The following is a 26,210-nucleotide window of genomic DNA, read 5'->3' as shown; positions in this document are numbered from 1 at the left end:
GTTTGGCACTAGTTGGATCAAGCGATACAACAGTGTGAGAGTGAATAGAGGAGACAAGAGTGGTTATGGTACAAAAAAATTGGAGGGAGGCGTGAGGCTGGAGCAGAGAAGAAAAGAAAACCTTGCTCCCTACACAAGTTTCACATTTGGAAAAAGATGAACACTCTGAAAACACAAAAAGGTCATAATTACAGGATGTACACGATGTCAGCTGCGTGTAGAAAACAGATGCATTCATTTGATTATTTCAAAAATATATATTTATATGCACATACTCTTTTTGTACAGTGGCTAAACACTTGTTTGGTATTAAAATGTGCACAAAGGTATTTATTTTCCGTCATTAAATATTACTCAGCTTGCTTAACATTTTCTGCAGGGATTATGAGTTAATAAGGTGATAAAAGACCTAAGTAACAATTCTGCCTTCCCTTTGATAAAATATCATATTAAGTGGAATGCCAAGAGTTTAGACAGAAATTGAAAAACAGATTGAGAATTACTATGTTTTTAACCTGCCTTGTGACACTACATGTTCTATATATATATATTTGTGTATATAAACAAAACCAAAGAGACATTAAAACAGGGCATCTTTTTTTTACACACTGGCTAAATTGTGGGTTTGGATACAAGTCTTTAAAAAAAGGATAATTTATGTGAAGTAGTTGAAAAAAAAACTGCTAGCCTGTGTGATGTCGAAACAAAAACCTACTATATTATTCAAGAACTGCAAGACTGATTGTTATGTTGCTGCAGAAAAGACATTTGTAGTCTGGTGACAATCATGATTATTTTCTTCTCCAGTGAGGTTGTAAAACAATTTTGCAAACAGTGTATGAATTAAACCAAGAGACAGCACATTCTGCCTGCAACTCTACCACAGAGGACTTCATCATCTTGAATCTGTTTGTAGTAAAGTTCATTAAGAGATTACAAACTACTTCAATCACCCCCATTTTTTAAAATTTCTTTAGTTTTTAAAGTGTATTTCATATGAATGACATAAATTCTTGCAAAATAATTAATCAACTTTGCATGAATCCTGAGTAACCTTTAAAAAAATACTTGTAATCAAAAAACCAAAAGGAACATAAAGAATCCGTTCATTGAATCAGCACTCCTGATCTGAATGCAACACGTCAAACGCCAGAGGACATTTTACTGATTTGAAATCAAACAATGCTAAAATGACACACAAAGACACGCAAAATACACACTAACATGTTTAAAGATGTGCTCTCGTTCTCCCTGCTCATTCTCTCTGTCACATTCCGGTCAGAAATAGTCACACTCAAACTCAACAAAGAACAGAGAGTTAAGGTGGGTTTGGGGGAAGTATGGTGGTACACATGAATAAAAGCATCAAAAACGATGCAGATATAATGCTATTAATCAGTCAACATTTCAATAAAGTCTCTGTGACTGAGTCTGATACAGTGTTTCGTGTCACCAGCAAGGAGAGGAAACTTCTCAAGCCAAAACTCTGGGCCAAAATGGACTTAGTAAAGTTTCAGACAGGCACATCAGCTTATGTATATACTCAAAAAATAAATATATTTTTTGATTCTTCTTTATTTATATATATATATATATATGTCTATATAGACATATATCTATATAGATATAGATCTATATAGACATATATCTATATAGATATACAGTATATCTATATATATATATATCTATATATCTAGATATATCTATATCTATCTATATCTATATATATATATATATATATATATATATATATATATATATATATATATATATATCTATATCTATATATATATATAGATATATATACTAGATAGATAGATATAGATATAGATATATTTCTTGACACTGAGGCTGAAGCAGTTTCAGTCTCTTGTCTTCCGGACTGTTCACTTTGGTAAGGGCTAAGGATACCACCTGCTTCAGTACTTTTCCTCTACCTTTCGTTTAATTATTTTAAATAAACAGGAACTACTTTGTACCTAAAGGAGGTGTTAAGTGTTAAGCGCTTTGCATTCAAGGCAGCATCACAGCCAATTCACCATGGAGGAAAAGTTAATGCTGGACCCCCTTCCACAGTCCTCTTCTGCACCTTTACCCTTGGTTCTGGTGCTTTTATGTCTGTTTGCACTTGACTCTCCATGGGATGAAAGTGCATAGGGGTTGGGCCCCTACCGTTGCAGTAAGGATCCGCTCACAGTAGTAAGGCCTTTTTGTTTCTCTGAAAAACGACGTGACTGTTTTAACATTTGAGTGTCTGCACAGTGAATCATTTAATGTGTGTGTTCAGGATAGAGCGGGAACAAAGTATGTTTTATGTGCATCTATTGACTCTCTGTCTCTGTGTCAGTAAAAGGCAGATGGTTGAAGAACTTCAGTACTTCCACAACTTCTCCTTTGCTTTTTCGTGCAGCTTTGCACATTCACTTTGTCCTCCTGCTACTGACGCTCCTCCCCCTCCTCCTCCTCCTGGATGACCTGGATGTCATCTGACGGGGAGGTGGGCAAGCTGTCCGGCTGCTGCTGTTTGCCAAGTTCTTTGTTCTTGTCCTCCTCCTCAATGATCTTCTTCCAAACCTTGTGGTTCTCTGTCAGGTGCTGCATGATGCAGCTGAACAACCTGCGACGACCTTTCGTCCTTCCTACAAGTGAGTAACGGAAACAAACATCTTAAAGGAAATACATGCTGGTGTGAAGAACTGAAAAAAATCTCCCAATGCAAAAATGAACAAACATAAAACAAAATGGATTAAATGTCAGACTCTTGTCAGTGTCATGACATTAGATTCATATGGAATGACTAGGACTGAACACCAGGTGGCGCTTTTAAAATACATGGTAACAACAATCACGAAAAGTCCTCCTATTTTTCTCGCCAATCAGAAAAAAGCATGTAGGCCTTTAAGTTCCTGGATATCATAGACTAAAGATTTTGCATTCCTTTGGCGTGGAGCGCTTTAGATGGAATCTTCATTTACTCCGTTTTAGCGGTGTTACCAAAAAACAAGAGAAGTAGCCATACATATTAAAATATTCTTTAAAAGCATGAATGAAGCAAAAGCCACATCGCTGCTTTTAAAATTAAGTTGCCCCTCAAATCAAATGAGAATCAATAAAAGAGCTGTGACTGTTAAATCTAACCTGTTCCAAGATCAACTTCTAACTCATCTTCCTCATCTTCTTCTTCATCTGTGTCCTCCTGTGCTTCATCATCTTCTTCATCTGATTCCGATTCATTTACCCAGTGACCAGGAAGGAGACCGGCAGCATCGTAGGAGTTACAGAGAGGTCCCACAATATGGGTGATGAAGGACTCCTGTAGCTTGGCCAGCTGCGGTGCAGAGCGGTCCATGAAGGGGCTGATGGGTAATCCTAACCTTGCTTCTTCATCGCCCTGCAGATAACAAAAGCTTACGTTAGAAGCTGCTTTAATGAGACACATGATGAGAAATTCAAACTGGTGTTCAAGATCTGCTCAATCTGACTCGAGGTTTCTCTTAAGGTGTTATTTAACTAATAGTCAGGGTAGGGATGGGCTTTTATACGTCCATCCATTATTGATCATAAGGGAGTGTCCTGGGAAACTATCAAAACATAGTACTTAACTATTGTGAATTAGAGTAGATTATTTTGTTTTTTTTAATTGAAATAAAACAAATACGTGTTCTACAGGTTCTTGTGCTTTCATTATGGAGTACAGAGAAACCTGATTAAAAGGTAGCTCAGTCCATCAAGACTGAAATCAAACAGAGGGGAACAAACATGGCAGATTTAAAATGACTTCTATCTGTGAGAGGAATTAAGAGATGTCAATTAACTTTCTCCATTAAGTTTTTCTTTTTTGAATTGTGTGCTTGCTCCAGTTCGTTGTAGTAACATTGACGTTTAGATAATGACGAGGTTTCTCAAAGGGTTGATTCAGAAAAAATGTTAGTTGTAATGGGATGGGGGTGGGTGTACGCTCATGGATCAAAACAATAAATATTACCGCAATTCACCAAAACTTCAAATGGTAAGCACAGTGCAAAGGTAAAAGATAAAAAAGAAGCAATTTTCCGCTACTTTTTCTCTATTGCAGAGAACGGTGAGATCCAAGTATATCATGTCTATTAATATGCATTCATTCCTATAATTCAGGAATGAAATATAGAAAAAAAAGGTCTAAAATTAAAGAAAAACTAATTCAGTCCAACAGTTCTTCATAAACAATTCCTAAAGTTTCATTGTGCAGAACAGAAACTATTTTGGAAAAGGTCAAACATTCCCAAAGTTATAGGCAAACGCATCATTATCTTCATAGTATTGTCATTACAAAGTTTAACGGAAGCATATATGAAACAGAGATAACCGCAACATAATGTAGAAAATCGATTTTATAATTCTTCTGCATGATCCAGTCCATTCTGAGGGCCTTCTGAGCCTTTAATTTTTTCACATCCATCCATCCACTTTGAAAATGGCACAAAACTAATGGGTTGGTCTGCTGATCGATCTCCTTGGTTTATAGAAAAAACCCAATAAAAACCCACAACAAGCTGAATCTTGAAACAGATTATCTAAAGGAGCAGGAGACCACAATGGGTGCCACTCCCATCAGCTAATAAGAGGAAACTGATTTTAGAATTAGCAAATCCTCCAAAATTGGACCGTGACAGATTGCAAATTTGTTGCCTTGTCTTAGGAGTTTCGAATTCAGCTGCAACATTAATACAGAAGGGTCTGAATTTGGAGAAAATAACATGAAAGCATGAAACAATCCCGCCTTGCATCAACGGTTCAGGTTTCTGCTGGTGGTGTTCTAATGCTGTGAGAGATATGTTCTAGCTACATCTACCTAAACAGTTTACAAAAGTCTACTTATTGTTGCAGACCACTGTGTAACCGATGGTGACTTTGACTCAAAACATCTCAAACCGATTTTCTTGAACATGAGTTCAAGAAATGAGTTCATTGTAATCCTACAGTCAGCTTTGGGATGTGGTGGAACAAGAGATTCCAATATTGGATCTACAGTCAATGAAAGAGTGATGTCATTATGTTGATATGTAAAAGAAAACCTCTGAGGAATGTTTCTGTTACTTTGTTGAATGACAAAGTAACATTCAACAAAGTAACACATGAATAATAAAATGGCCAGTGAGTAAACTTTGCTCTATTATTGTACAGACTGTACCTGCTCATAAAACTCATTAACAATGCCTTCTGTCCACTTGAGGTGCAGGTCTCGGACTTTGGCCGGTCCATTGATGTCTGCCAGCTTGATACAAACTTGGCACACCAGAAGTCTGTCGTTCTCATTGGTCCAATCAATTCCTGGACTGTTTACATCGTTTACCTTTTAACAAACAAACACACATGGATGCCTTTTTTTCTTTTACCACAACAGATTCCAGAAATGAGGAGATCAATGATGATGTGATTTATGACTGGTGTGACAGTGCACCTTGGCATTGAACTCAGCCAGAAAGTCAAAGTGCTTCTTGAGGTCTGTGGCCAGTATTGCCTCGATGACAAGGAAGCGGAAACGCTTGAATTCAACATGATCTAAGTTGGCCAGGAAGTTGTACTCGGGCTGGGACAGGTAGAGGCTCCAGGCAGATGCAGCATGATGGTTCTCTAGGACTGAGCGATCATTGTACAGCACTGCCTATAATTGACAGGAGAAACAAAACAAACAAGTGACGAACTGCAGAGTAAGGTGGTTCCTAATGCTTAGTTAAGAAGCTTCACTAATGCATTTTTTAGATAATGTATCTGCAAAGACATAGCCATTTGTGAAGGATTTAAAAATAGCAACAAAAAAATCCATAAAAGAGATAAAAACGCACAAAGATAAATGGTTATGAAAGACATATTAGGCATATTTTAGTGTAATGACTGTAATGATTAAAGGCAAACACAATGACAAATGTAGCAGTCTTTTGATGCAGACGGTAGTTCACCACACCGTCAGCAATTAACCAGTTCAAGGTCCATCTCCTTTCTTTTGACCCTTTTTTTTTTTTTTGACTAAACGGAGACAGTGAGAGTCCTATCACTGGTTGTGAAAACACATCAAAACTGGAAGAAGTGGTTACTTTTTCCTGCTCTCGTGTGCATTATAGAGAACAATGGGATGAACCTTTTACGTGAGCAGTAGCTAGTCTTGCATGTGATCTACATTTGTATTACATTTGCTTGATGACATAAAAGCAGTTGAACAGAAAGTAACTAAGGAAAAGGGGTGCAAGGAAAAACACTCAAGTTAAATATTAACCTGTAAAACTAAAGGAAAAATACACCCTAAAGAAAATAAGACACAGTTGAACAAACACTGCTGTCTTTTACAGACATCTGCATACATTATTTATCAAATTATAAGAATAAGTACATAGAGAAAAATGGATTATTGACAATATGAGGCCTTGTGAAATGTTAAACCTTGTGTTTTACACATTAAATTCAGAAAAATGTGGCATTTGTGAGCATTCAGACTCAATAAAAGCAGTTCTTGAAGAACAAGAATGCAATTAGAGGTGTAGAGTCTGATGTTTTTCCCAATTTATCATTGTTAAACACAATTTCAATCAGATTGGATGAAGAGAATTTATAAATGGAAGCTTGTAAATATGTTAGTGTTAAATGGATACAGATCTGAATACATTGTTATTGCACATGGTGCTGCTCACATCCTCCTTTCCCACTGCTAGGCTACAGCTAGTTCCCCACAACGGAGCCTGCCACGAATGCTCAGGCTAGTTAGTATGGCCACCGATGATGGATAAAAAGTTTCCCTGTAGTGGTAATTTGATTCTCCACCAGTAGCACATTTTGAAGTGCATACAGAAGCGATTGACAGCGCTAAGACCTTCCTCCTGGCTCTGATTGGTTGTTTCTGACCAGGAGCAAGTATGTAAAAACCATTTTTAATGCAAAAGTTACATGCGGCAACTTTAATGTTGTAAGTACAGATATGTACTTAAACATGTTCAAAGACTATCAGCTATGTAAAGTATACAAAATACCACAAAAGCAAAATGAAAAGAAAGAAACTTTTATTTCTCTCCATATAATCTTTTCTTTTTTCCACAGCATTACTAAGGAATAATTTTGTAACTGTAACTGCCAGCTTGACACAAACACACCAGAAGTCTGTCGTTCTCATTGGTCCAATCAATTCATGAAATATGTTTTAAAAGCTAACCATTCCTGTTTATGGCTGTAAAACCAGGATTCTTTTTTCTCCTTACTGGGCTCTGTTTGTTTCCAGGTGCCTCTTCAAGCTTGTAGTTAAGTTTATTGCATCTGAAGCAGACATTTCAACATCCGGGCATTTTACATTTTAGTGTGACATTGTGCTGATCTTCAGCCACCACATATTCAAATTAATTTGAATTTGTTTTACACCTAACATAACTATAGGATCTGTGTGCAAGGAGAGACAGAGAAACTGGGGAAGCTAAAGAGAAACGTTTTGCTAATTTTATAATAATAGTATAAGTGAACATTTTGTACAATCTTGGCAGTGACACATTGGCACACTTTAAAGAGCATTCGTTCAAATTAAGAGTAATTGATGAACCCATCCACTGATTTTGGTTAAGAACACAGCAGAGAGCCAGACATGTGATTATCTCACTCACAGGGTTTGCCTCGAGCCCAGACGCCAAAGTTGATATTTGCTTTACGATTGATGGTTTTCAGAAAAGAAAAATCCTTTTAAAGGTCAGGTTGAAAGCTTAGCAAACAATGACCCTCTGTGCTCAGTGGATGGCAGACAGAGATAATGGATGAGGTTGCATTATGTGCTTCATGCAGGACAGAAACATTGGAAAACTGTTGTTGCAAGTCAGGTGACTTGAGTTAAATAAAAGAGGAAGGTGGGAGTAAAACCTCCAGGATATATTTCTACCTATTTAAAAAGACAAAAATTACAGATTTTAGGACTATATCACCCTCTGCATTTATTAACATTGCTGCTGAATATGTCAAGAAAGCCTAGAAAATATACATTTTATTGCAACAAAATCTTACACTGAAATATAAAAAAAATCCAACATTTAATTTGAATGCATTTATTTGTGAAATATATGTGGGGGGGGGGAAAAAAACTTATTCATGTATTTATTTTTTGGTGACACCATTAGTGGTGACACTAACAATTTCTACAAAATGGTCTCACTTGATTGGTGTCATATAAATTTTCATTTGTAATGCATAACTTTCTGCTTCACTGGGGTATTACACATGACCAAGAGGCCAAGTTATTCTAACCACCCCTCAAAACAGGAAGGATTACCGATTACCTGTCCTTAAAAAGTCTGACCTGCCAATTCCATTTTTGGCTGGTAAATGGTAAATGGACAGAACTTCTATAGCGCTTTTCCAATCATTACGACCACTCAAGGCGCTTTATACTCACAAATGCACACGCATTTATACACTGATATGTAGATCAGTAGGCAGTTTGGGGTTAAGTGCCTTGCCAGGGGCACATCAACATGTGGCAGGAGAAAGCTGGAATCGAACCTACAACTACTCTGCCCATAGAGCCACAGTCGCCCAAAGTAACTTGGTATCAAATTGATGACATGGTATCAAATTGGAAATGTTGATAAATATATCAAGTAAGTCGCTGAGTTGGCAACAGAGGGATGACTATTGTTAACTACAAATGTGCAGACATGACCCATGGCCTGGTCTGTCAGTTAAACCTGTTTCTCTCTGCACAGCAGAAGAGGACACTTGTTTGTTTTTTTTAAGACCTTTTCTGAAGTAGATAAGATCGGCTTCACCTGTAAGTATCGGCCAATCACCAATCTCTCAAAATATACTACTGCAATAAAAGAACTTATTTGAAAAGTATACATTTTCACAAGAGAGCCAAGTAAATGCTTACACTATATTGTCAAGAACCTCTGGGGTGTGCAAAACTTTAAAAGGAAAATGTTCGTCAGTAAATGCATTCATTATTTATAGTAACATTTAAATATACTAGACCAACAGGTTACCTGAGGTGCATTAGTGGCTATTAGAAAGGCGTTTGTACGACCAGGATGGTCGTAGTCGTGCATTGCAGCTGCTACATAAAGGGCCATGAGCTCCAGGGCAGGTATGTTCCAGGCCAGGCAGCCGTAGCTGTCATCTGAAATGGAGGAGCTCTTGGAGGTGGCGTATGATATCCTGCCTGGGGAAATTCCACTATCTGAATCTGGGAAAAAATAAAACAGTTTGACATCTTATTAAGGACAGACACAAAAAAGTACAAACTAAAAAAATATATATTATCAAAGATAAGGAAGAAAACTTATAATGTAAAATAAACATTGTGCTACATGACAGAAATCTTACATCAGAAGGTGAGAGGAGATAGTGCTCAATGGATTTTTATTCAAACGTGATGCATATAACCATGCTGGATAATTATGATGTTTCTTTTTTTGATGACTCGGTAGTATTTACCTGTGTCACTTCCTGTCACATGCTCACTGTGGATCTGTTGAAACCCAGGGATTGGTCGAGTGGTTAAGTACCAAACAGCATGGAGGACATCTGTAGCATGGACCCGGTTATGATCTGTTTTAATGCAGAACAGTGCAAATGAAATTTATCCCTGTGGAACAATATAATAAATACTTGAGTGCAGGTTTTATCAGCACAAACATCGTTATCGACCAGTTTCTTTAAATTATGTATCAGTCCGATATTAATCACCAATAGTCATTTTCATCTTGTTGCCTTTTTTTTATGTGTTTCAGGAAGTGGAGGGGAGGAGGGTGGTCATGTGATAATAGCTTGGGTTTATTTTTAGTGACAGTAAAGATATGTACTGACAGTAATGCAGCGCAGGATTATAGGCTTTTACTTGAAGCAAGTAAGCAAAGACAGTGACATGGTAATTTTTTCATGGTTTCAACAAGGGTATGGAAATGAATTATGAATATATGACAGGTAAATATCTGTTATTGGTCATAACGGCAATATTAATCCCAATCAATCAATCAAAATGGTCAGATCGGTGCATCCCTAAAAGGTCTATCCCACTGAAATCAATCAAAAGGTACACATAGAGATCAGTTTGACAAAAAAAAAAAAAGTATGTCAAATGTTTTGGTCTCAGCACAGTTTGACACTTACAGGGAATGTCTCTATAGCCACTTTCAAGAGCACAGAAGTAGGACATGAACTCCTTCACAGGGATCTTGAAGATCTCAAATAGACACATATCCTGGAAAAGCGTGTATGTCACCTGGGAAGACATGAACTTGAGCTTAAATAAAAACGGGAAACTGTATTACAGCATGCATCTTTGGTATAATTTAAGTTGCTCTCTTTGGTTACGAACAACCTCTTTCCTTTGCAAGTCCATACATGTATATTCATAAGGTCATTAACTTTAAATAATCAAAGGAAATAGAACTGTAAATGTTGAGTTTATCGCTTTGGTACTAACGTAGCTGAGGATCCTTCCTGTCTTCCCTCCTGTTGTGTCCACCAGTTCAAAGATCTGGAAGTTCCAGGTGTCCATCTTCTCCATGAGACCCTCATGGTCCTCCAGCATGGAATCAAGTCTGAACTCCTGTTCCCCCTGAAGACAACCACAAAGCAAACACATAAAAAGAAGGAATAACTACAATAATAATTTTAAGACAAAATAAGAAGAAGAAATAACAAAATATGTCATGCATGTCCACCATAAGTTAAGAAGCTGTAGGTTGATGAAAGTCAACATACAAGTCTTTAAAACACATTAGGTCAGAGGGGCAAATATTAAAAGTACCCACTCCTCTGATCTTAATACCCAGGTGACTCATGTCGAGCAGAAGCAGTCTGATCAAGCTCACCTCTGCTTTCTGAGTCTGCAGCTCAGTGATGGGCCTCTTCTCCTTCTCCTCCTCTACTACACCCAGGTCTCCTTTAGCGTCTGGCTTCCCATCTCCCGTCACGTCTTGCTCTTCCTTTATAAAATCCCCCCCAGCATACTCCAGCCCTTCAACCACTGTGAACACAAATAAAACACAAGGAGAATGTAATGTTAACACTAGTCTGAAAGAATAAAAGAGTGCAGTTGCTGGTTATTATATTACGTCGTTATATAGCTTTTGTCTAAAATGTAAGTCTATTCTCAACAATTGCAGTATTTTTAATGAGTCCAGCAGAGGGCAGCATTAGTATATGAAACTACTCAAAGAGGAGTTTCTCTTTAACTATACTGGGTCACCAAACGAGATTGTCTGCATAACTGGATTCCACTCTGTGGCGTGCAGTAGGCATGACAGTTTGTACCTGAGCGCCTGCGTTGAGCCTCGCTGTTCAACAGCTGATGAGAGTCCCCCGACTCACTGCTGGAAATTCCCTTGAGCATCTGACGACCACAGCTTTAGTAGACAACGACAGATCATATTGGCATGTGTACTGCAAATTTATTGATACAAGACTGGGATAAAGTGAGACAAAGGTCACATGGGACTTCCGCAGTACATGTCTCACCTGGTGCACAGAGAGAAGGTAGAGCTACGAAAGGCCTGCTGGAAATCAGTGGAGCTGACTAAAGGCTTGTGGAGGTTCAGATTAACGCTCGGCTTTGTCAGGAAGTCCGCAGTGTCGGGGAACTCCACGGGCAGCCGAGGGGTGAGGGATGATGAGGAGCCTGTATTTAGTGTGGGGGGGCTATAGCTTGGTGAGGTGACTGGGCTGAGGCTGGGAGACGTGCCTAGAAAGGAGCATAAGAATATGGGGATAGATAAAGGGGTAACACTGAAGCAGAGCCATAGCAGTTTAATAACATATGCAAGTTTGGGTAGTTAAGCCTCACCTGTTCTTCTGGGGACTGCGTGGTATGTTAGGGTGACAGAGGAAGACCTCTGTTTGGGAATGGTGAGCAGGTTTGCATTGGGACCGTTGGTCAGGCTTGAGCTGTTACAAAAAGTCACAAACTCAGATGTTTTTGCTCATCAGGACAGCAAAGCTCATCTATCCTTCAACACTGAAGTGCTCTCCTGCCATCTAGTGGAATCATTCTATAGAGACCCACGGCAGTTTCTGTGAGAACTCTCAAAGTTTTGTAAAAGTAAGAAGCCAAAGTTTTATTTCTACATGCTTCTGAACAGCAAGAAGCTCTATGCTGTAGTAAAAGTCGTACATCAATTTTTCTTTTCTAAGGTGTGATTTGTGAAACATTTCAGGTTAAAGAAAAAAAGAAATTACAGCACCAATTGATCCCTGTTTCTCAATTTCAAAATGTCAGACTGCTAAATAAAACCAGACCTAGAAAGTAATTAGTTTTTTATATGTAATCACCGAAGTTTGGCAGGGAATAGAACAGAGCTTTGTGGATAATTTTGTAGCTCCTATTGTCTCAATCTTTTTTTTTCTCTTTTTTTTTCTCCGAAGAGTTTTTGCGGCGCTAGTGGCTCGTATTTTTGCGACAGTAGGCAGACAGGAAGGAGGGCGAGGAGAGAGGGGAAGACATGCGGCAAAGGTCGTCGGGACCAGGAGTCGAACCCGTGTCGAGGACTAAGGCCTCTAAACGTGGGACGTGCTAACCCCCTGCGCAACCACAGCACGCCCCGTCTCAATCTTTGACTTACACAAAATGTTTTAGTTTATAATAAAGAAGACTGAAAGTGCAAGTCATTTTTAGTTATCAAAAAGTTCAAACAATCTCATCTCCTATGACATTTGATGAAGCATTATGCATATCACAGCAACTCACATCAGCCATGTTTTCTTTTTTTTTTACTCCAACTCAATTAAAACAAAACGTGAAAACCAGAGACGACTATGCCTATAGTTGAGGTAGCCATTGTCTAGCTATCTATGTCTTGCTATTCAGACATAAGATAGTCAATAGAAATTGATCGCTATACGTTCACCTTCAGGATTTTCTACAACAAAGAGCAGCAGACCATCACACTGCCACCACCATGCTTTACTGTAGTTTTTTTAATGTTGTTAGTTTATACCAGGCATAATGGAATATGCATATTTTGGAAAGTTCCACTTTTTCTGTCTTTTTGTGAAATATTTTGAATCTTTCACAAGATTCAAAATCTTGTAAAAGATTTTCAAAGAGAAAGAGACTTTTGTCTCAAACATATCAGGTCTTAGAACTGAATCATGAAAAGAGAGCTAAACTGGGGATTGCGTGACCTGAAGTTATTTAGATGGTGTTATGGGTTCTTTTTATATGACCTTGTTGAGTTGTCAGGGGACATTTTTGTAAGATATTCATTTCTGGGAAGGTTCACCACAGTTCCATGTTTTCCATTTGTGCATAATGGGTCCCACTGTGGTTTGCTGGCGTCATAAAGCTTTAGAAATCGATTTGTAACCCCTTCCAGACAGATAAATTTCAATTACTTTGTTTCTGTTTTTTAATTCAATTTCTTAAGATCAGGGGATTTTATATATAAATATACTGTATATATATATATATATATATATATATATATATATATATATTTAGATGAAGCTAAAAACAACTAACTACAAACATCCTTTTAGGGAGGAAATAACTGATATAACTGGATTTTATCAACATTATGTAAGCCTGCTATAAATCTGCGTCGTGCTACCTGGTCAGACTGAGGTCACAGAGAGGTCTCTTTCCATTGTTACGCTCCCAGCGAGAAGAGGCAGAGTCTAGCGGAGGGAGTGCAGACGGTGTGGAGGAGGTTGAACTCCGCCTGGGCTGAGGGGTAGGGAGGCTGTTTCTGCTACTCAAACCCTGGCAGGCACAGGAAGGTTGCATTAGAGATAAGTATCTGGCAAACAATGTCTGATGAGGCAAAATAAACATAGACACAACAGAAGGTTTCAGACATGGGAGAGATTCTTACTGAATACATTGCAGAATTGCAAAGTGCCTCGTAAGAGAAAGTCTTCCCCCAAACTATCAAACACATGATTGGAGTTCCAGTTGTACTTTGTTCCACAATTTCCTTAATATCATTATCAGTGCTATGCATCATAATAATGCCTGAAAGCCAAAACTAAATAAATAAATCATCAATATGGACAGTTTAAAGAGATAGGAGGTAGGTTTATAGCTGTGGCGAAACCTTTGCTCACCTTCATGCCTTTCCTGTCGCTCCTCTCTGCAGAGTCCTCTGCCTCTACAGAGTAGAAACCTGGGAAGGGCGTAAAGGGGTTGACCCTGGGGCGACAAGAGCCTGAAAACGTCCCCATCAGGCTGGAGATGCTTCGCAGAGTCGCGGCGGTGTTTGGTGACAGTGACGAGTCCATCAGCAGCTCTGACACAAGGTTCCTGGCCTCGTTGATGACTGAGAGATCCACGCCATTTCCACTCACTGCACCCTGCCACACGAACCCAAACAAAACCCCCAGTTAGGAACGAGAGGCCCAGTTAAGACGGGGGGCATCTTTAATGATGTGCATTATTTGTTGCCATATGTGGTCCTATTGTTGAGAGAAAGGCTTTGCTTCCCCTAACCCAGTCAGAGGTTGATGGTGACAATTTGACTTCTGTTCACTAGTGCAGAAGGGAAAAAATGGCCTTCATACCTACTCACTGAACCAGACTCCACTGCTGAAGAAAATTCATGTTCAAGCCCATTTAAAAATTGCTAGAGATCATTTGGTTAAGCCAATGCAGTGCTAGAATTATATAGACTGGGATAAAAGTTTAACTCTTTGAAACTCAGTGTTAAAACATAGTTCAGTAAAGTTCGCACATAAAAACATCATGGTGTAGAGCTATTTCTCAGCAAATACAACTCCATATAACTGGGAGGATAAATGTAAAGTATGCACTGTGAAGTCAGTAACGAAATGAGAAATGTTTAATAAGAATCTGGAGCTAAAACAATTCTTTTCAGCAAGATAATGTTACCAAGAAATCTCTACATATGTTAAAAAACGATCCTAGAATGGCCCAGTCAATTACCAGACTTAAAGCCAAATCAAAGTCAACCCCTCTCCACATAGGAAAGTTTGGGATGTATTTCATACATTTCATTTATAATAAATATTCCCTTTGCTGTTCAAATTTATTGCATACATTTCTGCTCCACTTGGTTTCTTTGTATGTGTGACTAACTTACGTTGTTAGCAACATGTGGTGAGAATTTTAGGGCAAAAGCCATAGGAAAATATTTACTGAGAAAAATACTGAAGAGTTCATTATTTATTATCATTGTTAACTTCCTCTCTAAGTTCATTCCCCTCATTCCTTCTCTTCCTCTGGCCTCTTACAAAATAAGACAAAAGTGATAAAAAAAAAAGATGTGGGGGGAAAAAAACATCTATATTCCATTTTGAAAGTAGGGAGCTTTGCATAAATCAAAAGTCAACTCTCATAAATTGTAAGAGAAATCCACCACAGTGTAATCCTTCATTTTTAGACAGCTCTCATAACAGAAAATGTTCCTACTGGATCAACTTTGTCAAGAACACAAGCAAACAATGACTTTTGGCCTCTGGCAGCTGAATTCTTTGACAGATTACACAAATAGTTTAAACGGTACACAGAAATGTCTGAGTGAGATAAAAAAAAAAAAAAAGTGCCATGATTCAAGGGTCATTGTATGGAAGGTTTTATACAATGTGGAGTAAAAATGTGAGGAAGTGCTAAAGGTGAGTTCAGCTCTTTGAAAAGAAGAATATTTCCTGATTGACCTTTAAACTCAAAAACTGAGCAGAAGGAAATGCAGTACTGACCTGATACTGTGGCTTGTACCAGTGTTTAAGATCCCAGTCCCACAAGATCATCTGAAAAACACAAGTACAGCTGTCAGTCAAACATCAACATATACATGCTTATAAGTTACAGAAAATATGACAAATATCCACAGGCCTCGACCTGTGCTCCACTTTGAGCCTCCTCCAAAGGGGGCATAGGCAGGTCAGGAGCAGAGCTGCACAGCCTCTGCTAGTTTATTCTGCCTGTTATCTAAACACACAGTGTAGTAAAAGTTCACATTAAGGATTTCCTGCACCACTTCATGCACTCTCTCCTCTCCAGGTACGGTGTGGCTGCGCACTGCACACAGAGGCCTTTCACTGAGAGCAGAAAGCAGAAAAGCAAACCACTAAAACCACCATGGTGCGTCTACAATGGAGTTATGAGATCTTATCAAGCACCAACTACGTCAATCGGCAGCATTTCCATGCTATCTGTTGGTACCCATGCAAGAGCTCTCACACTTTACAGCACAGCACGGTCAAAGCTGGCACAGGTTGTGTAACACTACACTGGTGATCCTGAAATAACCTGATCTCCAGTGTCAAGTATGATTGTGATATAAATCAAGCAGATATTAATTGCTCAAGATAGCATTTAAGCAGGGTTTGTACATGTTTTTATTATTTTCTTTGCCATACATACAATGGAAAAGGGGGGAAAAGGCTTTAAATTTAGCTCCTTTTTACTTTCTCTTTGATTAAAGGGGAAACGTTGTGATGCATTGGCTGTTATTATGGTTCACCACCCTGGGCACAAGGACATCATAGGGTGGAAAAATAAGACAAAAAAGAGTTAATTGCGTCTCAAAAGAGCTTTTTCATTGCCTGTATGCATATCTAATAATGAGAAGTATGTTGTTAAAGCTTAAGCACTATACAGAAGCATAGCTGTTCAAAGCGGCTGGCTAATAATGCCAGATTGGTTCCATATTTAGAATTTAAATATCAGAAGTAATCCATTGCTATCAGGTACCAAAGCTTAGTTTCACTTTTTCTAAGCAAATATCATTTAGTCTTTTCTAATTTAAAATATCCTGCTTAGACCTGAACTTAATTATTCTGCTATGTTCAATCTTTTTCACAGCTTTAGTTTTGCCTTAGATTGATACAAGCATGAAAGGGACAAACAAATGGACAAAGAAACCAGACTGGTCCTAATTTGACATTGTTGACATTGTTCTAAAAAAAATACATATTTAATTTGTGAATCTATAAATACAAAGGTGTAAGATACAGATACAGTTTGCTCATTTGTTCAAAGTATGCAAGAACTTCCAATACTGCAACAGTGGATTAAGCCATCACGTAATCTCCATTTCTGCCACAAGGGGGACAGGACAGATTTTTTTAAAATAAAAAGCTCTTTCACACAGCACCAGCCTAATTCCAAAATGTAAACATACAGTCATGGGTAAACAAGGCAGACAGTGTCATGTTAAAAGTATATATATATATATATATAAATATAAATCACATCTCTTATAGGTAGAACTTAAACATCTCACAAAGAGGGCAAGTCAAATCTATGACTACATTTGTTAAATAGATCAGTGGGTCCACTCCTTCTAATCAGTACCTGCTTCATTGATCAAAGTGGGATGTTGGGTGTTTGTCATCAGCATCTGTACAATGCTGCCAAACATTTAATATGGCAAATAAGCCCTGCCATGGCAACCCGACATAGAGGCCAACAAACAATGGTCCGCACACCATGGCAACCAGATGGCGGGAGAAGGCCGTAGGACAGAGTTGCTGGCCTTCTGCTTGTTTACAGAGAGAGACGGAAGAGCTGAAACAGAGGCGGACGCTAAAGAAGGCACAAGAATAGAAGACATAGAGAAGAAGAAAGTGAGATACAGGTAGATATTAGATTCCACATAAGATCTTGAGGCAGCTAGACACTCTCAAATGTCGCTGTCGCACAATAGAGCGCACCAACTGCACAATCTGCACAGCCATCCTAGCATGCATTTCATTTAACCTCAATCGCTACACAAGACACACACACGCACGCACACATACCAAACAGAAAACTTTTATAACTTGCCCTGACACAGGAAGAGGTGGCTGAAACAGTGGAACAGCCACAAGTGTCCCCACAATTGTAGTCGAGACTCAAATTTTAGGTTTGATGCTTTTGCAAACGGTGACATAAAAACTTATAATTAACAGATGTTTTTTTTTAGAGATCGCATAAAAACTCAACAAAGAAATATGTGACTCAGGAGACTCGGACACCTGTGCTCATGAATCTTCATAAACACAACATCATGCGGTTTCCTTTATAATGTAAAGCAGCCGTGAAACAGACAGCAGGTTTAACATCAACACTTTGACATCTTTTTATTCACGTAGTTCCATAATTTTCCCAATTTAATGTTAAACAAAACAACCAGTTGAGTGTTGAATCTCTTTTCTCATTTTAAAACATAAAAGTGTGTTTGATGGCTCCCTTTCATCCTACAAAATATCTACATGGCTCCGAAGGAAATAAAGTTGTTTTTATATTAATTTTTCTATTTTAAAATATTTACAACCAGTCATATCTCATGCCTCTGTGACTCTGTGTGACACTATGGGCAAACTTGCTTGAGGATGTACATAAAGGTAATTTATAGATCATATCTTTTCAGACAGAAAAAATCCCCACCATTTATTTATGCACACTTTTCTAATATGTAGCAGACAAACTCAGAAGGTGCATGCATAAAAAAATATAAGGCAAATATTTAAGAACCAAATTAAAAAAATTTAAAATACACACACATGCATATAAACAAACACAGGTATGCATTATAAAACTCGCACAATATTTCAATCTGAAATGGATCGTAAATATTTCCTAACTGGAGTCAATAAACCTGTGCAAGCTATTAGACGGCCAGTTAGTTACACCCCTGTGTCATATTAGCCTGCGCCTGCAGTGTGAGAGGTGCGAGAACTGATAAAAACATGCTAATAAGACAGTGTCGGGGGTGGGGGATGGTGGGGAGACCTATCAATGCTACGTAGGCAGGCAGCTCATTTGTATGGAGAGAAGCACAGCAATGCTGACGTCAATCTGCAGCGACATACAGCGTCAGCAGCAGCCCACCACACATGCACACGCTGATGATGAGGTCTAGGCTCCTGGCTGTCAAGACACCCAGTGAAAATAAGATGATGTACTGTACTGTACAGACAGAGAGAGACGGAGGGAAAGGACATCTTTACACACGTGATATTCACGAAGAAGAGCAAAGCAGAGGAGACGTCTGGAGACTATGTTTAGTTATGAAAGCAGTATAGCTCTGTGGCTGCCAAGGTTTTCAAGAGAAAAAAAAACAAGCACACTCTTTAAATGTGTCAGTTTAAAGATGCAAACACACAAAACAATTAATATATACCCTTCTGGAAGTTGAAATATTTTTCTAAAAATTTTACTTTCTGTGTCTGCAGGGGAAGGGCAATATAGACCCAAACACAGATGATGTTTTTATTGCAATCATAATATAAGTGACAATAAAACCCATTACATAACTGAACACAGTGTTCTATTCTTTACAGCACCAATTTGGTAGAGCACTTGTTATTAATGATTGCACTTAATTATATTTTAAGACAGAAATGCAGTATTGATGCTTTCATTGTGGAAAAATAGATAGTTTTAACACCAAAGGTAGCAATTCTATTGTACCATCAATTTCTTGGATTTTCAAACACGTCAGGTGTAAGTTGTCATCATGGCAGGATGAACATTCGCTGCCATGGTAATTATTTCCTCGTTATAATGCCCAATAAAGTTTCCCCTAAGAGTTTTTTTTTTTTTTTTACTAAAAGGCAAATGGGATACATTTAAAAATCTGCTTGTTTGCAGTACATTTGTTAGCTGATATAACTAGAGGACCAGGGTTGCCGTTTTACATGTTGAAGAAAACCACTCTTCCTCGGTGAAATCAGGCAGACAATCAAGAGGTCCCAAGTCTTGTAAAAATATTTTTGCAACAGCGCTACTTGGCACAGCAGCCATTCACAGATTAACAGGCCCAGTTGGGTAATTACAAGAGAATAGGGCCCTTGAAGCTATCCGAGTGTCTTCAGGGCAAACTGACAAGAATATGGAAATATTCTTTAACAAAACAGTCTGCCCAAAAGTCTGTCCAACCACTGACTGGCTGTACCCCAAAGAGAGGAGATAAGAAAGACTGTAAATGTTAGCTTCTATGACAGGTAGACCGCTACAGCTTCCACTGTGTGTGTTCATGCATAATATGGTGTATATGGCATTTGAACAATTAAAATAGGCAGTTATTGACGTTTAGAGAAGTTCTTAAGTATTCAAGGAGTTTATCTATTCACGAGTGGTGCTGGTCCCTAGCTCTTGTAAGTACCTGAGGTAAATACCTGCAGTATATGTATATAGATATAAAGCTGCACAATGTCACAGTTTGTAGCACTGTTGCCTTTTCAAGCAAGAAAGCCCTTGGTTCAAATTTCATGTTTTCCCAATGCACACCTGAATCAAATGACTGAAATACCTTCTAAGTATTGTCTCACGTTCTCCAGAGTACAGCTAATGACCTGATCATTTGACTTGTGTGCTGAAGCAGAGACACATCTAAATGAAGCAGGGCACTGTCTCTTGAGGACTGGAGTTGCATACCCCAAGGTATGAGTGTGTGTATGGTTCTATGTCCTGTGTATCTCTTGTGTTGCCCTGTGATAGATTGTTGACCTGTCCAGGGTGTACCTTCCAGGTTACCCAATGACCACTGGAGACAGGCACCAGGACTCCTGCGGCCCCGCAAAGATAAGTGGGTATAGGCAATGGATGAATATGTGGATATAGATGTAAGAAAAGGAATATTTTTCACATCCAAAGACTCTAAAAGCAGCTGGTGAACAATGGTAGACCAGCAGTTTAATGGGGAGATCACTATGCCCCAAAAGACCTCACCATGACCCTGCAAGGACCATTCACGCTCTGACAAGAGTTGTAACAATTTTCTGAAGCAGTAAGTCTTCTCCGGTGCAAATGGGAACTTAAGAAGTCATTTAAAGATAGTAGGTTAACTGTTAGTCAAGAAAATAACTCTTACTTTGCATTTCAATGTTTTTTAGAACAGCAGGTCTACAGCACTTCTAAATCTCTTCAACACTGCAACAATTCACCCCAGTCTATTGTTAATATATAGCAACAGACTGTTTAAAGACAATGGACAAGTTTTTCAAGAGAAAATGTCCAATTTCAGCTCTAAAGAAGTACTTAGTGACTGCAGCCAACTCGGGTTTGCAAGCATGTCTGAAAATGTACACTATTCAGAATGTTTTGAGACTTATTGCTGTCCATCCTTGACAGACAACAAGAAAAAATATGAGCACAAGTGATTAGATGGAGCAGTTCATTTGAGTTGATGAGTATGAGTAATTACGTTATGGTCTTTATGTTTTTATTTTTAGTACTAAAAAACGGAGAAAACCCATTTCGGCCGCTTGTATCCGCGATCTCGTTCTTTCGGTCATGACCCAAAGCTCATGACCATAGATGAGGGTGGGAACGTAGATCGACCGGTAAATCGAGAGCTTCGCTTTTTGGCTCAGCTCTCTCTTCACCACGACGGACCGGTACAGCGCCCGCTTGACAGCAGACGCTGCGCCAATCCGCCTGTCGATCTCCCGCTCCCTTCTTCCCCCATTCGTGAACAAGATCCCGAGATACTTAAACTCCTCCACTTGGGGCAGGACACCCCCCCTGACCCGGAGAAGGCACTCTACCCTTTTCCGGCTCAAGACCATGGCCTCGGATTTGGAGGCACTGATCCCCATCCCGGCCGCTTCACACTCGGCTGCGAACCGATCCAGCGAGAGCTGCAGATCACGATCTGATGAAGCCAAAAGGACCACATCGTCTGCGAAAAGCAGAGATGAGATCCTGAGGCCACCAAATCGGATCCCCTCAACACCTTGGCTGCGCCTAGAAATTCTGTCCATGAAAGTGATGAACAGAATCGGTGACAAAGGGCAGCCCTGGCGGAGTCCAACTCTCACCGGAAACGAGCCCGACTTACTGCCGGCAATGCGGACCAGACTCTGACACCGGTCATACAGGGACCTGACAGCCCGTATCAAAGGGCCCGGTACCCCATACTCCCGGAGAACCCCCCACAGGGCTCCCCGAGGGACACGGTCGAACGCCTTCTCCAAGTCCACAAAACACATGTAGACTGGTTGGGCGAACTCCCATGCACCCTCCAGGACCCTGCTGAGGGTGTAGAGCTGGTCCAGTGTTCCACGACCAGGACGAAAACCACACTGCTCTTCCTGAATCCGAGGTTCGACTATCCGACGGACCCTCCTCTCCAGGACCCCTGAATAGACCTTGCCAGGGAGGCTTAAGAGTGTGACCCCTCTATAATTGGAGCACACCCTCCGGTCCCCCTTTTTGAACAGGGTTTTCTCCGTAGGGTGGCTGGGCTCTCCCTTAGAGATAGGGTGAGAAGCTCAGTCATCCGGGAGGGACTCAGAGTAGAGCCGCTGCTCCTTCACATCGAGAGGAGCCAGTTGAGGTGGCTTGGGCATCTGGTCAGGATGCCTCCTGGACGCCTCCCTGGTGAGGTGTTCCGGGCACGTCCCACCGGGAGGAGGCCCCGGGGAAGACCCAGGACACGCTGGAGGGACTATGTCTCTCGGCTGGCCTGGGAACGCCTCGGGATTCCCCCGGAGGAGCTGGAAGAAGTGGCTGGGGAGAGGGAAGTCTGGGCCTCCCTTCTGAAGCTGCTACCCCCGCGACCCGACCTCGGATAAGCGGAAGAAGATGGATGGATGGATGGATACTAAAAAACAATCCTCCTAAATATAAGCCTACAGTATTTTAACCTAGAGGCACAGATATTCCACATTAAATGTGAACCTGAAAAAACATGTTACAATGTGAACAGAGGAGCCTTTCTGTAGCGCAGAAACGCATTGTGCTTTTCACTTCATCAAGCTATCCAGGTGTTGCATGTCTAAATGTCTTATTCAACTTGTTGCTGAGTTTTTGTCATTTGACACGCCTGCAGTGACTCACTGTTACACCGTGTGAAAGCAGTTTCCAAGAAAAATCACTTGCTTCCTCTACACAGCTTCGCATCTAAACTATAATGCATGAGGGCAGTATGCTTACCAACATGTAGGCTGGACCAATAATCGAAGACTGCTAAATTATAACACATTAAACTTTGAATGCTGACTTGACCCTTGTCACAATGTAGAGTTTGTATCTCCAATAAACAGATTCTCAATATATTTTAATTCCAATAAGCTTCATAGCATTGAACTGATGTATTGAAAATGTCATGGATAAACATTAGCAATAGGGTAAATTTTAAAACTTAACAGGGTCCACACCTCCAGCAAGCAATTGTTCCTCAGGGTCCAGACACAAGCAATGCATAAAACAAGGGACTGGTTTTTACCAGACTAGTGCAGTTATCCTAGAAGTCGTCTAAGAAGAACCCTGTCCTCAATAAAAACAAAACAAAGCCCCAGTCACCTATTTAACAACAACTAACAAGAAAATAGGTTGCATCTTAATTTGTTTGCCAATTTTGTTTGAGAGTTGTAATGAGGTTAATGGACCAAAGCCTCTGAATTTCTGAACTGTCATGTATGTTCATAATGATAGCTCAGTTTCTTCATGTCGTTTTTATTTTCCTGGATTAAATATGAAGCCACTTGTGACTCATCAGGAACTCTGGTTCGCGTCTGGTCTCAGCCATGTTAAGATTTACATAACTTCATTTGCAAATGAGGCCCACTCTGTTAGGGGAAAAGTTCCGCTTCTCAGCGTGGACTTTGTTAGCAACATTATGTTGGCATATTACATTAAAAATCCCACCAAGTGAATTTATTGTGGAGCATTTTAAAGTAAACTTTGGAACTCTTTGTCCTCTGTGTTGTCCAAGAATGTGAATTTTTATGAAGTTAACTAAATCTAACTGAAACCTCATCTAAAAATAGCACCAGAAATAACAGGAAGCTAAAGGAATTTGGATAGGACTAAATGACTGATCAGCTGCCGGAGTGATCCAACATCCAACCCTGTCTGGCCTATATCAACAATGCTTTCTTTCCACAAAGAAGAAGTGTAAACTTGTAGTCAGTTAAAGTTTACTGCTACAAAAACAGCAGTGCTTGCAGCTCTCTCATCTTCTGTCTCACAGGCACAGCATGTGGTTTTACTAGGGCACTTTGTTTACATGATTTAGTAGAAGAACTGCACGCAGCCTTTAGACACACACCTGCATGATACTGGTTGCTATCGGTACAATCAGAAAGCGCTGCTTTTGTCTGATAAATTATGGTATGTCCCTTAAAAGTCCTGCTCTGCTTTTACAGTGATAGGGGAGCAAAATCCTTGCTGGCAAAAAGACCAATTTGCAGGACCGTGTCTTTCTCCATTGTCTCTGCTTTGAGAAACAATGGAGAAAGACACTTAAAGACTCAAGCAGGCTTTCCTCTATGTTGGGTTTATTAGGTCTCCAACCAAAACTACAACTATTTGTGCTTCCTGTAGCGATAACTCTGAGCTCCTGCTGCCTTTACTGTCTCTAACGTAAAGACATATAAGATCAAAATTATTTGTGGCCCTTGCAGGTTCAGATCTAAATAATTTTCATTGAACTGAGAAATTTGTTTTGGTTAAGAAATGACAAGTATTTTCTTTTTTTATTATTTTAAGGTTTTTCTTTTGGCTCTAGTGGCCTTTATTTGAAAGTGCTATGGCAGGAAAATAGGGTAATGAGAGAGAGAGAAGACATGCGGCAAAGGTAACCAGGCAGAGAATCAAACCTGTGACGGCCACGTCAAGGACTAAGGCCTCCTTATGTGGGCTGCGCTTAACCCCTGCACCACCACAGCACCCATGACACAAGTATTTTCTAAAGAAAATATGTTTTTTTTTATTTTTTTTATTTCTTGAAAAATGGTCTGAAGAAAATGCATACCCTTCTCAATAATCATGGTATTAAAGCCATCAAATCTTTTGTAATGTTTACTGTTATATAAATATACTTTTGTATAAAATTTAGCCAAAGAAAAATTTTAAAATTTAAATTCAGATTTATATCTTTTCTTTATTTTTCAAAGAATATTTTGACTATTCCAATAAAAAGTATCAAAGTGGGGCACATATCAATAAACAGCCATGCACCTGACCTGCTGTAGTTACTTTCAGTTTTACCAATGCTGTATGGTAGCTGTTTTACTGCAGGAATGTAGTTCTGCACTAAATATTTCAAAGAGCAACATTTAGATCAACTGAATCTAAATTAAAGAAAACGAGCTGGTGTAGAACAGGAGTCCCTGCTCTGTTACAGCTGTAAAAGAGTCAGTCAGAAGGTTAAAAGGAAGGACAATGTCGACAAGTCAATAAATCCAGGTAAACATTTCATGAGTAGAAAGATGGTTATCAGGGAAGCTGCTTGAAAAAATTTTTGAGATCATGCTGCACTGATCTGAGATCTGTCAGCAACACATTTTTATTGTCAATGATGAGTCTCTAGAGAAAAAATGCATCACCAGTGAATTTAGTTAAAAAAAAAAAATTCTGCATAAAGTAATTCACATGTACCGATGAGGAAACAGCCACAAAATACAGCCAAAATTTATACCTTATTTAAGTGTGATATTTAGAAAATTCTGAGTTTGCTTTAAGGTTTATCTTATTATATCAAACTGTATTATTTTAACTTTGATTATTTCACAATTCAACAAAATGAATGAATTTGTAATATTGCATGTATGATTTTCAGCTTGAGGAAACATGAACACAAATAAGACTAAAATCCATCACCATTAAACTTCAAAATCAAGGTTAAGAGGTTTTAGAGGGTGTTTTTTACTTGTGTGATTGTCCTACATTATGTCCAAATTACAATGTGGAAGTAAAAAACAAATAAAAAAAACTAGCCTCCTAATGCTGGGGATACCAAATAGACAGCATCGGAGGATAATGGGTCATGGTACAAGAACATGTTCTTGACCTATGATGTACTACATAATACAAACAACACCATCAACTGGATATTCAAATAAATTGTTTCTCACATTTTTCTTAAAAATAAATTACATCAAACAACATGAAATAGTTTTCGAAACTGAAGAGTTAGAGATAGAGGACAGAATTATATGTAAAAATTTAAACCTAAAGAATAAGACAAACTGTGAAGTGTTATCTTATTAATGAAAATATCTGTGCATGACTATTAGCTTTGGCTCATATGGTGCATTTCTGTAGGCTTGCTGCTGCTGCTGATCACACAAAGTGGAGATTTCACAACGAGAAAAAACAACATGCAGGAACAACAAAAATGCCACAATATGAGTAAGGTCAACCCCAGTGCGTCACTGATGAACTTTTTCCCACAATGGTATGTTTCATGCTCAAACAGGCTGAAACTTTTTTTTTTACTGTTCGAGACACCCAAACTCAGCAGGAAGCTACCAAATGCTGGCAAAATACAGTCTGCATACCACATAAGAAGAAAAACAAATGAAGTTCTATTTGA

At 39.1% G+C, this 26,210-nt stretch overlaps 1 protein-coding gene across 1 annotated transcript in view; it reads right to left on the bottom strand.

Annotated features, from left to right (window-relative positions):
* Window positions 1-1,756: 1,756 nt before the first annotated feature.
* pde3b (phosphodiesterase 3B) overlaps window positions 1,757-26,210 on the bottom strand; it is a 49,167-nt gene continuing 24,713 nt past the window's right edge. Inside the window, exons 2-16 of the mRNA XM_028015351.1 lie at window positions 15,658-15,708; window positions 14,050-14,295; window positions 13,554-13,705; window positions 11,792-11,892; window positions 11,467-11,689; window positions 11,263-11,354; window positions 10,821-10,975; window positions 10,430-10,564; window positions 10,114-10,225; window positions 9,439-9,552; window positions 8,988-9,187; window positions 5,441-5,644; window positions 5,171-5,332; window positions 3,139-3,391; window positions 1,757-2,639 (exon numbers count right to left, since the gene is read on the bottom strand). Coding sequence (XP_027871152.1) covers window positions 2,437-2,639; window positions 3,139-3,391; window positions 5,171-5,332; window positions 5,441-5,644; window positions 8,988-9,187; window positions 9,439-9,552; window positions 10,114-10,225; window positions 10,430-10,564; window positions 10,821-10,975; window positions 11,263-11,354; window positions 11,467-11,689; window positions 11,792-11,892; window positions 13,554-13,705; window positions 14,050-14,295; window positions 15,658-15,708 — 2,403 coding nt within the window. The 3' untranslated portion in view covers window positions 1,757-2,436. The remainder of the gene's footprint in view (window positions 2,640-3,138; window positions 3,392-5,170; window positions 5,333-5,440; window positions 5,645-8,987; window positions 9,188-9,438; window positions 9,553-10,113; window positions 10,226-10,429; window positions 10,565-10,820; window positions 10,976-11,262; window positions 11,355-11,466; window positions 11,690-11,791; window positions 11,893-13,553; window positions 13,706-14,049; window positions 14,296-15,657; window positions 15,709-26,210) is intronic.

The sequence above is a fragment of the Xiphophorus couchianus genome, chromosome 4 (genome assembly GCF_001444195.1).
Source record: "Xiphophorus couchianus chromosome 4, X_couchianus-1.0, whole genome shotgun sequence".
In the NCBI taxonomy this organism is placed as follows: domain Eukaryota; kingdom Metazoa; phylum Chordata; class Actinopteri; order Cyprinodontiformes; family Poeciliidae; genus Xiphophorus; species Xiphophorus couchianus.
The sequence above is the reverse complement of the archived record's forward strand: the minus strand, read 5'-3'. Positions and strand labels throughout refer to the sequence as shown.